General features: G+C 41.4%; 1 protein-coding gene across 1 annotated transcript; it reads right to left on the reverse strand.

The window, feature by feature from the left end:
* Positions 1-1,902: 1,902 nt before the first annotated feature.
* Positions 1,903-14,012, reverse strand: usp46 (ubiquitin specific peptidase 46). Its single transcript, XM_062423910.1, has 9 exons — positions 13,691-14,012; positions 10,201-10,281; positions 8,434-8,647; positions 7,322-7,560; positions 6,671-6,747; positions 6,464-6,547; positions 6,187-6,384; positions 5,268-5,346; positions 1,903-5,149 (listed from the first exon to the last, which is right to left on the reverse strand). The coding sequence occupies exons 1-9, from the start codon at positions 13,724-13,726 to the stop codon at positions 5,048-5,050; spliced, it is 1,110 nt and encodes a 369-aa protein (XP_062279894.1). The 5' UTR covers positions 13,727-14,012; the 3' UTR covers positions 1,903-5,047.
* Positions 14,013-14,339: the final 327 nt, after the last annotated feature.

The raw sequence follows: 14,339 nt of genomic DNA on the forward strand, positions 1-14,339 counted from the left end.
ATTACAGAGACTTTTCTGGGAAGAAGCATAAGGTTTCCTAAAATATGCTGATAACCAGGACACTGTCATTTTTTGCAACATATTGTGTGACTGAGTGTACGTGTGTGTGTTGGGTTGTTCAGTTTATCCTTCAGCACAGCTCTCTGTAGGAGACGAAGTGTTTCAGAGAAGAGCCTGGGATTTTTTCAAAGAAACAGAATGAGAGGTCAGTATCAAGTCCAAGACCACCTGCGGTTTTCACTGTGGCTTCACTTCTAAATCTAACAAGAAAGCACCACAAAACACAAACATCCTCGGATACCCCTTCGTCTTGTTGTGCCTAAAATCGTACTCCACCGGAAAATCACACTGGGAAACCCTGTGATCCACACAATCTCACTGTAGTGATGTAAAATGATGATTATGAAACATGGTTGTGAACATTGTTAACCAACAAACAACATCTTTCCAATCTTAACATAATCAAAAATGTGTGGTTTGTTTGGTAATTTATCTGTTAATCTAACATGCAGCAGGCTATTCCCCAATCAACGTACTGGTAGTCATGAATGTTCAGCTGATATGGGTGAGCTAATGATGCAGATGATTGTTATAATTATGTGTAATTAAAATAATTTGTGAATCAGGGTTGTCCTTTGTAGCTCATACAGAATATGCACATGAACATACATTTTTTTTGTAATGATCCCTCAAATTAAGTTACTAATGGAGGCTGTGATATTTTACTGTTCAACTTTACTGTAAAAATTACATCAGTGCACTGAAATAGCAAATTTCACTGGCTATTAAATAACTATAATAAAAAACAACCAAAAACCAAAAAACATCTGTACGTATATATCAATTTATGTAAGTATGAGTAAATTACTTGAGTTAAATTATACCAATATATCCGTGATAGGCTCATAATATTGGTCAGGCTCTACAGAACACTGATAATCACTTGACATGTGTGCGATACATAATATATGAACTTCATCCTTTTTTCCATTAAGACACATAGAAAAATAAAGCATTTGTCTGGTAAAGTTTAATTTTTTTCATGTGTTGTCTACTGTGTTATCTTATTGAATTCAGCCTCAAAGGGAGAGTAACTAGAGTTGAAGGTGAAAAAGAGGAGAAAAAAAAGGTGGAAGATTGTGCCAGACTCCTGGCAGCTGCTGTATTCTTCCTCCTGGGGGATTATTCGAAGTTTCACGGTGACTGATAGGACACAAAGCTGAGAGCTGTGAAGACAGACATGTTGTCTAATTTTCAGTGAAAAGCAAATCAAACAGTTTCTTTTGGACTAAATTATCTACCAGACAGATTTGGATGCTGCAGAGGTGACAAATGGTTGTGATAATGTTCTCTCCTCATGAGTGCAGCCTTAATGTTGTCTGGGTAATATACTTGGTTTTTTATAGAAATTGGTTCCATCAAAGGATGGAAATACCATACGAGTTCTAAGCAGCTTTTGAGTATGTATTATTTTCATATCGGAAAATTGACATAATAAAGTATACTCTAAATAATCAGCTTGTATATTTTGAGCAAAGCACACAGAACAGCTGTATTAAAGCAGCTTTTTAAACAACCCAGGAAAAAAACAAAACAATCTTTGGAGAAACATTTTCATGTCTCATCTTCTATCTCTCTTGTGAGATTGAATTGACAGTGGCAATACAAACTTGCTGTCTGATTGACCTACATCTCCGCACAAATCATTTCCTCCTAGTAAAAATCAAGAATCTTTGTCTGTCACAGACTAACAGAAAGTCCCCATGACATGGCTCGGTCACAGACAAAGCTGGATAAATGTAACAATAACAAAATAGAAATGGTAAAAACATCACAGTAACAGGATTTATTAAGGGCAGAAATGGCTGAGGGGATGAAGGACATCTTTTGGTTGATAAAGAGAGAAAGCAATTGTGTTTAATGAATTATCTTTCTACTCAGGAAGCAGCAGAGAAATAAAAAACACTCCAGCAAGTTAGTCGATAGTCATTTTTATTGAACAGAAGAAAAAAAAACAAAAAAACAAAACTCAAAATGAGTGTGTTAGGCCCAATCCCAATGCCCCCCTCAAGGTCTAAGCCCTGAGCGCTCACGGACTGAACTGATGTCACCTGTCTGGCGTGGTACGAGGGGCTGCAAGTGCTCCACATGATGTATATCTTCTTTTTTTTAAATTTAAATGTTTCCAGACATCCCCTGGTAACTCCGAATTTAACGTCACCATGCTATAACCCACTTATGGTTCTCACAACTTCGGAAGCAAACATTTTATGAAATCTCCAGGGTTCTAGAGATTTGATATGTTTTCAGACACAGTGGAGGCCATGGAACTTCATTTTTCAGTGGATGGTGAGTCACTATAGGATCATTTTAGTCTTTTTTTTCTCTTACTAATTTCATAAGCCTTGACAGTGGCACAGCTCTAAGCCCTTGCAGACTTAGCAGCAACACGCATTATAGTCCGTGAGCGTGGACATTGGGATCGGGCCTTAGACTGTGGTTCTTCATGTTAAAGCATTGAAGCTCATCACTAATAAAGTGCACTTTCAGTTTACAGCCAAATGGAGAGTCAAATTCATCTCCTCCTTCCCTCCCACAAGCTCAATCAGATCCCACCTGGTGGAGCTCTCCTAGGTAGAACACTATCACAGTAAGATAAATTAGACCAAGTGCAACGACTGAGCATCTCAGTGAGGGCGAGTGCATAAGTGTTATTGGAAGATCAGCGCATTAAAAGTCTCTTTCTTCTCACACGGGTCTAAAATGTCTCAAGACTAATCCTTCAACCGCTCCCTACCCTGGCTCAGTTAAACCCGACAAAGAACGGCAATAATATGACAGATGGTGATTCTGTATGATTCTCTGATTGATAATGTGATCGAGTGATTGTAAAATAGCACAGTATTTCTTAACAGGGTTTCATTTATGATCAACGGTAAGCTAAAATCTTTGTGTGTGTGTTTTTTTTGTTGTTTTTACATTTTCAAGATCTTCACTTTAAAAAAATATTTTCCTATTTCCAGAAGTGTTTTCTACATAATATATATGTACAGTTGTATCTTTACAAAGAAAATAATGTTCTGTTAAAGACATGTTGCAAGTTCAATATCGACTCCAGTTTGGCACATATTCCTCATGACTTCATCCAGTAACACACTCAATGGAAGAGACAGCAGAAACAAGTGCATTCAACATCCCGAGTTTCACTATTTTCACCTTAAATTCTGTCTTTCCTGTATAGACACAGACACTAAACTAACAGATTAATCCTAGTCCTACCTCTTATTTAAAATGAGATGCGTTTGAAATGGTAATATCCTCTGATGTGCGGCAAATAGGAATGTCATTGACATGAAAACAAGGCGTTTGATGTCTCACTATACAGGACATGGCAACAAACCCTGGGGAATAGGCCAAAGAGAAGATCATCTACACGGGATATTGTATTAATTAACATTGAAACATGAATTTTACCTCTAGGGGAGCAATGTCCTACATATGAAATACACAAGTCACGTCATCAAAGTCAAGAGACAACTCAAGAAAAACAATGTTGTAGTTCAACAAAGGAGTAATAATAAAAAGAAAAAGACAATGCCATGTAAGGTTGCAAAAGAGATGGATGACAGAACGTTGCAGCAAACATCCCAGCAGGTAAGTGGGCATTATGTGTGTTAAAAGGGGGGAGTATTATTTTGATCATGGGTACACAAACACACAGCACTGGGGGGGAAAAGATCAGCTGCTAAGAAACACATCTACTAACATTTAAATATACTGTATATCAAGTCTCATGGGGTAATTCCACATTGAATAACTCCCCCTGTTATTGCCCTATTTTCTTCTTTTTTTTTTAAAATGTCAAATCGATAAATTAGGCAGTTGTGGGTTTAGTCTCACTTGCATCATGTTAATCTGTCTCATCTTTTCACATAACATGCGAACAACAAACTGATAAAACCAATTTTTTTTTTTGTTGCAACCCTGCCATAGCTGTCCTATCAAGTCGTGTATTACATACACCATAAGAGCATAGACAGTAAGCTCTGAAATGAGCCTTATTACACACACAAACCTTCATTAACAAGCAGTCAGCATTACAAATAACAGTAATAAATATGTTAAGTTCAATAAATAGGTTTTTTTTTTAATATCATAAAAAATTATAAAGATTCAGCTGATCTGAGTGGAGATTGATTTGATAGAGAAAGGTCTGCTGATGTTAAAAACAGCAGTGTCCTTTCGTGTGTAGTGTTAAAGTACTGGGTCATATCTGGTTAGACAGGCAGCAGCTCAGAGTGATTCTCTATGGGATACAGACGACCTTCGTACTGTCAGGAGTTAATCGTTTTAGGTAGTTTTCAGCTTGTGACTTCTCACTAATTAATGCTAAGATATTGCTTCGAAACCATTAGAAATGCATGAAATCTATCTGTGCCTATTATACAGTGTTTGTCTCCAACTTCATTCGCTTCTCATGCATCCACCAGGGACATGAACATTTTAAAGGACCCAACAGTGATGAGGGGGGGGAAATAGCCCTAATGAAAGGAGAGGGGGGAAGGTGACACATGAATGGAAGTAGACCGTATATACATATAAATGATATAGTACAATTTTTGACAAGCCAGACCCTTCGCCCAGTCATGTTCCTGGTGGGGAATCACCTCTGCTAGGTTTCTCCTACCAGTCTACACCAAAGGGAGCAGGGCTTGATGTGGATGTACACTCCTTTTATGTTTCTGTCATGCTGTAGAGCATTTTTGCCTTTCTCTTAAAGTGCAGTCCAGATGCAGGTGACTAGAACATGAGAAGCAAATTATACAGAGAGAGAGACAGAGAAAGAGAGAGAGAGATGAGGAACAGGCAAACCCAGGGGCAGGCGCTGGGGTAGAGGATTGGCACATACGTCAGTAGAGGTCTGACATGGAGGAAGGAGGAGGAGGATGGGGGTGAAGGTGAATCTGGATCTGTAAGGTAAAAAAAAACAAAAACAAACAGGTCTCATCCTGTTTAGTCTCTTCCTGTGTCACTGATCCAGATCCAGTCACTCCCTCGACTGGTAGAAGAGGATGTATCCCGACTCAGAGTTCTTAGAGATGTCCGAGGTAAGACCATAAAACTCCTCGATGGCCTGGGCGTCAATTTTCTGCAAGACATAATGAGACACGGTTGAGTAATGGCGCGAACAATACTAAATGTACAAACAGGTGAGTCAGGGAACATCGAGCAAAACAAACAAGCAGAGAGTAATGTGAGTGACGCACCTCCACTATGTCATCATCAAACAGCAGCCAGAAGCCGTGACTCTTCACTATGGTGATGTAATGACCTCTGTTTGGGCCGCTGTGGAGAGAGACAGTGACTTTCTTTTACTCACATGTTGCAGTATCAGAACTCACATACTTGTAAAGTAAAAACATTACATCAGTGCTTTTTAAATTCTATTATCATTATTGTGATGTAATGCAACCCAAAATATACAGCACTTATCAAAAGCTTGGATCCATGATACCATTCTATTGAACGAGAAAGTGTGTCATCATTAGATCACATTTAAATTCCTTCAAAGGAATTTGCAGTAAAACAAGATGGTGAAAACATGTCTGTGTTACAGGTATTCAGGTAATTCTGTCCAGTAACACAAGATCTCCGTCGTTTCATACCGGAGTGCGAGCCAAGGAGCTTGTCATTTATGCTGCTGTTTTTCATCTGCAAGCTTAAAAGGAAGTTTGACATTTTCAGAAATACGCTTATTTGCTTTCTTGCATTAATCTTGTCGTATTTTCAGGGCGCCAGGCAACCGACGGAGGCTGCAGGAAGTGTACGAGAACAAGAACGAGAAGAAACAGTCCAGCACATAAACGGAAAACTTGTCTTTTTCACGCGAGACAGTTTTACAGGTGCTGGCAAGTGGATTCATATAAATTCTGGACAGAGCCAGTCTGAATGTTTCCACTTGTTTCCAGTCTTTATGCTATGTCAAACTGTTATTTCAATATTATATAGAATAGAGCGATGTGATACAATGAGAATCAGTGGCTCCTGTGCGTGTGGATGACCAAACCTGGCTAAACCTGCTTTGCACTTCAACAAATCTAGAGTCAGATCAGCTGTTGTTGTACCTCGAAACCTGACACTTAGATATTATCTTTACATCCTCATGGTGACTACTATATACTGTACCTGCCACAGTGCACCACCACGGCCACTAGATCATACATGCGATCCAGGTTGACCGCGTCTCCGGACGTGTTGAACAGACGGAGCTCTAGGGGGAAAACCACTCGATAGGACAGCTTGGTGTAGCGGTGCAGCTGCTCCATGTACTTAAACCTCTTCAGGTGTAGCGCCAGGATCATAGGAAGCTTCTTCACACGCATCCTGCAGAGAGGCGTACAAAGTCAGAGGAATGACGTTTCTGCACACGTCTCAGTGGTATTTAGCGTAGCGCTTAACTGACCGTTTCTGTGCTTCCTGCTTGCTGCAGCATGCCTCACAGTAGTATTTGTATTCACTGCACAAAGTCTCTGTGTTACTGAAGTCCCTGGAGAAGACAGCATGCCATAGGAGAGGCTTGGTTATTCCATCTCACTCAAACCAAAAGAGAGTATGATGACTATTTTGAGCCTTTTAAGGTGTGACTGGATGTATGATAAATGGATACTACCTGAGGCAGTGTGTTATTGATGTGTTCTGCTCCACATCCACAGAGAGATCCAGAAAATCCTCATCTTTGCTGCTCACCTGTCAAACAAACAGAGGGAGGGACAGTGATGTCATCGAACCGTCATTTCCTTTGCCTGAGTCAGTGAGGATAAGCCTGTAGTGCTGTTACAGAGCGCACACACACACACACACACACACACACACACACACACACACACACACACACACACACACACACACACACACACACACACACACACACAGTCTTTGAAATGCTTATTACACTGAACAGCTTTTGTCTCGGCACAGAGTGGCGCCTTGGTGTTTGCAGAGGTTGTTCGGGGCAACCCGTCCCACTGCTCGCCCTCACCATTTTGAGGACAAAGCCTCTGGCAGCCCTGATGTAAAGTGGGTGGCCAGAGCCCACCGGGCCTGCTCACCACATCTTTTTTTTCTCTGTCTCATCTCTCAGCATCTATGTAAAAGGGCTCATCTCTTTGTCAGGAGGGATCTGTTATTCACGGTCACCCCAGGACTGGCGTGTATAGATAATGTGTGAAAGGACAATTGTTGAACGGTAATCAGCATTAAGCAGAACATATAATATACAACCCAAGCAAGAGGTATTCAATAGGCAAATACGGCCACGCACTGTTTCACAGTTGAGGCAGCGTGTCTCATTGGTCAGTGTGCCTTGGAAGATATCGTGGACCCATGTGGGCTCCGTCTTGTTCTCTGTCTCGGTCTCCGTGGTGACAGCGGTGCCGTTGTTCTTGAGGCGTCCGTTCTGCTTTTCCTGCTTCTTCTCCTCCTGCAGGATGTCGGCCACCGTGTTCAGCAGGTAGTTGAGAAATTCGTGGGCATCCTGCTGCATGTAGTTGTCAAACAGATCTGGAGGGTGAAGATAAAGGGGGATAACTCATTGAAGGGAACTGATTAGGATGTCCAAATCTGGATTCTCGTCATTTAATACTCAATCTAACATTCATATTTCTGTTTATCATATTGCTGCACAGCGCCTATAATAAACTCAGTAAGCAATTTATTATATTATTATAGAAGTCTCAATGTGAATCAATAATAGACCTTTTTCACTGAGCGCTTTCTGACAAGCGCAGCTGTAATTGATAACATTAATGATTGCTGGCTCACTGGCATGCCAACCTAAACAGAGACATCATTACAGTGATTGGTTACACCTGTGCATTCCCCTCCCCTGCTATCAAAAATCTATTTGGAGAATTTCTGCCCTGAGAAAGGTCTACTGTAGATCAAGCCAATTAAATCAGAAAGCTTTGTTGATATTACAAACATCCTTACACACTCCTGTTTTGACAGATCTGTATGTGAAAGGTGAAACTGAGAAGTGGAGAGTTGGGAGAGGGAGAAAAAAAAAAAAAAAAACGTCCAGAAGAGAGAAGGCAGCTGACCAAAAGCTCGGCCCCAACAGAGATCGCATTGTTCATTCGCATAAAGAGCTTCCTCAATATGGACAGCAGAGAACAGTCGGCCTCTCTGTCAGCTCTACTCTCCGAATGACCTTACCACCAACATGCACCTGCCCTTCACCTCCGATATTCGGACTACATTAAAGACATCACTGCTACCAATACAGAACACAAAACTGCAAGTATCAGCTCTCTGTGGTTTTAAATGCATGTGAAAAGATGAAGTGTAACAAATAATTAACGATGGATATCTTTCATTGAAGTGTCCTGATAAGCCATATGACACCTCAGACTATTATCGGGCATGGTCTCTCACCGTTCTCCTTCCGTAGGCGGGAGATGAACTTCTTGGGCGGGATGACGCCCACTTTCTTCTTCTGTGTGGCGATGGAGTGGAAGAGGTCAGCCAGGCACGTGAGCAGGTTCTCCTTCTTCTTCTGTTGGGCTTTGTAGGCCAGCACGTTCTCCCGGAAAGGCCGGCAGAAGTAGAGTGCCTGCAGCACTGAGTTACAGTAGCATGTGTTTCCAAACTGATGGGGGGGGGGGGGAGAAGAGAAATGATTCTTTTATAAAAACATGCAACAAGAACTCATGGTGTTTTCCATTTAGAATCTGTGAGGCCTCTCTGAACAAGGTCTTACAGCTCAGGAGATTAACACCATCAAAGCGACATACAGGAAGTAAAAATTACACCAATCAGCCAAAACATTAAAACCACTGACAATCAAAGTTATTCACTTTGCCTATCTTGTTAAAATAGCAACTGTCAAGAGATGGGATATATTAGGCAACTAGTTCTTGAAGATGATGTTTTGGAAGCAGGAAAAATAGGCAAACATAAGGATCTGAGCAACTTTGACAGAGGCCAGATTGTGATGGCTAGATGACTGGGTCTCCAAAACAACAGGTCTTGTGGGGTATTCCAGGTATGCAGTGGTCAGCACCTATCCAAAGTGGTCCAATGAAGGACAACCAGTGAACCTGCGACAGGGTCATGGGCGCCCAAGTCTCATTGATGCTCAAGGGAGGCAAAGACTGGTCCGATCCCTCCGAAGAGCTACTGCAGCTCAAATAGTTAATAAGGTTAATGCTGGCTATGATAGTAAGGTGTAAAAACACACAATGCATTGCAGCTCGCTGTGTAAGGGACTGCAGACTGGTCAGAGTACCCATGCTGACCACTGTCCACTGCCAAAAGCATCAAAACTGGACCATGGAGCAATGGAAGAAGGTCTGATTTCTTTAGGGATTTCTTTCTTTTCTAGACATGTTTGGTCAGGAATGGTGTGAGGAACAGGACAAAGAGTTCAAGGTGTTGCCTTGGTCTCCAAATTCTCCAGATCTCAATTTGATCAAGCATCTGTGAGATGTGCTGGAAAAACAAGTGCGATCCATGGAGGCTCCTCCTCACAACTTACAGGACTTAAAGGATCTGCTGCTCATGTCTTGGTGCCAGATACCAGAGGACACCTTCAGAGGTCTTTTGGAGTTCATGCATTGATGGGACAGAGCTGTTTTGGTGGCATGAGAGGGACCTTCACAATATCAGACAGGTGGTTTCAATATTATAGCTGATCGGTGTATGTTATTTAAAAAAAAGTAAAGTTTACATAGTAAAATAGAGATTACATCATAGTAAGACATTCTTAATTTGCAGTCTTGCCAGAAGAACATTTCATTAGTCAATTTGAAGTTATCGCTTCTAATGTTAATTTTTACAATCATGAATTAATGATAAATTATTGTTATGTAATTGTTATGTAATTGTCCCCCCCCCCCCCCCCATTTGTCATGTTTTCTTCTCTATCTTTCTGTTTATCTTTTTGTGCCCATTACCAAATAGTTGGCAAAATGTATTGACTTATCAGCGCTGGCTTATTCTGTTAACAATACATTTCAAGTGACGTCTGGATCAGCTAACAGATACAACAACAACACAGCCTGTTATTTTCAATACTAGCTGTCCAATACAGGACAGGTGACTCATCGGGGTCCCACTCTAGCGCTCTGTTTTGAAAAATGACACCAGTGTTTTTTTGGCAAAGACCTTTGTTCGTGTACCAGAGGATTTACTGATGCTTACATTGACCAATCCAAAGTAGTGTTCATTGATTGGGAATTGCTCCGGGCCGATGTCTTTCTCCAGAGCAGAGGCATTGGTGCCCTGAAAAAAACAGAAGGAAAACATGAGAACATGCTTTGTGAGAACATTGTGCACAACATTAAACCTTGAATGAGTAGGGTTTTCATTAAAAAAACTATGTAGAGACTCTCAATTGTTGCATTTATCTGCACTGACCCATCGCTCTGCTTGTATTTTCTTATTATTTTGTTGCTTTCGGGATGTTTCTGGGCGTCAACCTTTGGGCAGTGAGTGTGTAGCCTCCAGCTTATAAAAGCATGCAGGATGTTCGTTAAGCTGGTAGGAGGGGCCAACAATTTTGTGTTTACAAACTTAGAAATCACTTATTCTTCCTTTAACTAATGTTATCATCACATTTATGCAGGTCATATAACACAGTTTGCTTGTTTGTGCTTAGAAGGCAAAGGCAAAGAAGAAAGCTAATTTGTCTATGTGTGTATAACCAAATTAATATGGAAAGTTTTAAAAAGTTAACAAAGGGCTAGCAGGCTAAACCAAAAATAGAGGCCTGTCTCATACAGTTTAACTCATAAACCTTCCTTCTGGCCAAATTTCAAGGTCTCGGTTTCTCACAGAATATTACGGCTCATCTCGCTTCCCTGGCTGCCAGGCAAAAAAAACTAAAAACCCCCCCCCAAAAAACACTTTCTGTCAAAGTAGAAAAAGGATATGTTCTAAATAGGTGCACCCACGTCAAAAGTCAGGAGTATTTTACGCCTGATTGCTGAGACAGGCCACTTATCTCATGTCAGAGCCTTTTCACTTGTCGGAGCTCAAAGCTTTTTCCAAATGAACCGCAGCTTTGTTGAGCGAACACAGAAGACAATTTAGTTTGACTTTCAATGACTGTCATTTCTCTCCGTCAAACCAGACAGTGAATGCCTCTTTGTTCCGACTGTGCCGCTTCCAGTCTGAAATGCTGCGGTACATACGCAGACACAAGTCCATGTACTGTACACACACACACAAACACTGGTTCTTTCTTAATGCAATTACAGACCTAAACTTTTATTCTACAAAATTGGGGTTACATTTTTGGAAAACTTCTGTGAAAATGTAGCATTAGTGCACCTGACAGTCCACAATAATTTCCACAATATATCCATCTGACATCACATTTGAAAACAATGCACAACAAGACAATGTGAAACTCCCACTGTCGTCACTTTTATTATTATCGCCTGCAGCTGGAAACTTTTATTCTTACCTTACATCTAAATTATATTCATTTTCTACTTGCTTTTAAATGCCTGAAGATCCTTTACCGACATATTACACATAATAAATGGTACAATCTGTGTGCCGGTGACCTAAATATGCCATAGCATCCTTCAAAAGTTTAAATCCCCCTCCACTCACACTTCTTGTTCTTACAGTTGGATGTTTGAGCTTAGCTGTGCAGAATGATGCATGTGCAGAGTTTGTTTTCACATTCATCTGCTGAAAATGGAAAGTTTCTCTGAGCTCATAGCAAATCTAATTTTAAGGCCTATGAGCATGATTTGTGAAGCTTCCAGTGCACACACACTGAGAACTGATTCTTAAGTGAAGTAGGAAACATCCTGTGTCCCACAGCCAAACTTCTGGAATGAAATATATTTGCAGATTTATTAGTATCTGGAATTTTTTAATGGAGAAGTAGTAGGTTTAATCTCTCCTCCTGTCTCCCAGGGAAACATGCACACAGCAGCTTATGTGCCTGCAGGTATGTTTCAGCTGAAAACTAACAAAATGAATAACTGAAGGTTTAGCACAAAGTGAGAGTTAAGTCATTTTGCATTCATCCTTTTTCCATGTAGTAATAGGCTATATTAATACGAGAGAAATATTCTTACTAATGCCGTGATATCAAGCATAGCGCTCAGTTCTACTGCAGACTGGAGAAGCTTGCTGTTCACCAGCATATCAGATGTCACACAGCCTTTCAGGTACAGGTGTGACTCATAACCGTTGAGATATCATGTAACCAAACAGCAACCAGTCTTCACCGATACGTCTGTAAAACTATTAACAAACACATGCGTAACTTATGTCATGAGCAGGCTGGACTAGTAAGATTCTGTTTATGGGTCTTCCAAACAAAACAATTTGTCAATTACAACTCATCCAGAACTTAGCTGCACGATTTCTGTCCAGGACAAAAAGTTCAGACCACATAATTCCAGTCCTCCGTAACCTTCCCCGGTTGGCTGTTGTTTTCAGAATGCAATTTAAAATATTCTTCCTGGTTTACAAAGAACTTAAAGGAAAACTTTGAAATGTTTTAACCTGGACCCTATTCCCATCTTTTGTGACTTATGGTGACAACTTTTGAAAATAGGTCCAGTATTGAGTGAGAGTGTTTAAGCAAGCTGCAGCAAAACGAGCTACAATGTAATACTTTGGGGCAACAGTGCTCCGTCAATGTATGTCCAATAAAAGAGTTGGAGAGAGGAGTGCTGGTGTTGTTTTGTTGGTGTTATCTTCCAAGTTTTTTTAGAGTCATGGCTGAATATTTAGATAATCTCGACAACAACTCAACTCTCACAAGAGTTCAGACCAAGACTTCTTCTTGAGCGAGACACAATAACAAACAGACCAGATCAAGTGAAAGAAAAGAGAAACTTTTTATTTCTCTGTGTGGTCCTTTCTACAATGTTGTCGGACACTTATAGTAACAATCTGAGTCTGCCAGCGACAAAACAACCACTTTTAGAGGACCTACATTGGTGCGGCTCCATTGCCCCATTGGATTACATTGCAGCACGTTCCATGGCTGCTGGCTATTGGCTTTAATGGACCAATTTGAAAAATTCTTGTCCTCTTTAATTGCTTAAACACAAAAAAGTGGGACTGAAATTACTGAATACTGAAGTTTCCCTTTAATGGTTTGGCTCCACAGTACTGTATCAGTACCCAGTCTACATAAGAAGGCCAATGGCATTAAGCAGAGCCGTTTCAGTCTGTTCTTCCCCACTCTTCACTGCCCCTCAACACAATGTAAACACAGATTAGTGCAGATCCCTGCTCTCTGCTACCAGGATGTAACCGACCCTGTGGAGCACCACATTATGCAATCCCAACAAGCTGTCAGCGGCTTCATTCACCTGTCAGTCATCGGTGACAGACACACAAAGTGCATACTGTGTCGTCTCGTCATGCTGCAGAACACAATGTCAACGCTGATGGGAGGCATCAGTGTGCAACGGTCCACGATACATATGATAGATATCAAGATGTGTGATGCAGGCCTGTTAAAGTAGGACATCTCATAGTCAGATTTACTGTGCATCCTGGTTTATAAAGAGCCTGCATCCTGCACCGTGAGTGTGTGTGTGTGTGTGTTAGCGCGGGGGGGGGCGACTCACCCATGTACATCATTACACACCAGGTTCAACACAGTGGCTGCAGGCAGATCGATAGCAACACAGATAGCCAGCGAATTACTCACCATATTACAAATGGAGGCGATGTTTCTGACAGTCATTTAGTTCACAGTGTCCCCCTCACCGCCATCTTTATAAAATAAACATGACTTTGGGAGCAAGGCGACGCTGACAAATGAAGTGAATTCGCAGCCGCGGCTGGAGGCCAGACTGCAACCCCGAGCGTCAGAAAGCAGCAGGCAGAGACACGGAGCACCATGCAGCCAGCACGGAGCCGAGCGTCCAGCTGCACTCAGCGTCCACACGGCTCCATCCTCACACACTGGAACCGAGCCTGCAGCCAAGAAGAGTCAATGCATAAGTGAATGGTGGCCGAGCGAAGTTGCAGACGGCAGGTTTGTTAGCAACAAGCAGGAAACTAGCCTGCTGTGAGGAGGGGAGCGTAGTAACCCCGCCCTCCAGACAGACACTCTACAGCTGATTGGTTGAGATTTTCTACGCGTGATTGATAGGAGAAGACAGCCAAACACAGACCTGGATGGTGAAGCTTAGCTGAGCTGCAACCAATCATCGATAGCTATTTGAAGCAATGGCTTTTGGGAGTTGTAGTTTATTATTGGGATGCGTTTAAAGAGATGTATGCTGATATGCAAAACTATGTTTCATCAAAGGTGTACACATGTAGGGCTGCAACGATTGTTTTCAACTTTTACT

Source organism: Scomber scombrus, chromosome 8 (genome assembly GCF_963691925.1).
Source record: "Scomber scombrus chromosome 8, fScoSco1.1, whole genome shotgun sequence".
Taxonomy (NCBI): domain Eukaryota; kingdom Metazoa; phylum Chordata; class Actinopteri; order Scombriformes; family Scombridae; genus Scomber; species Scomber scombrus.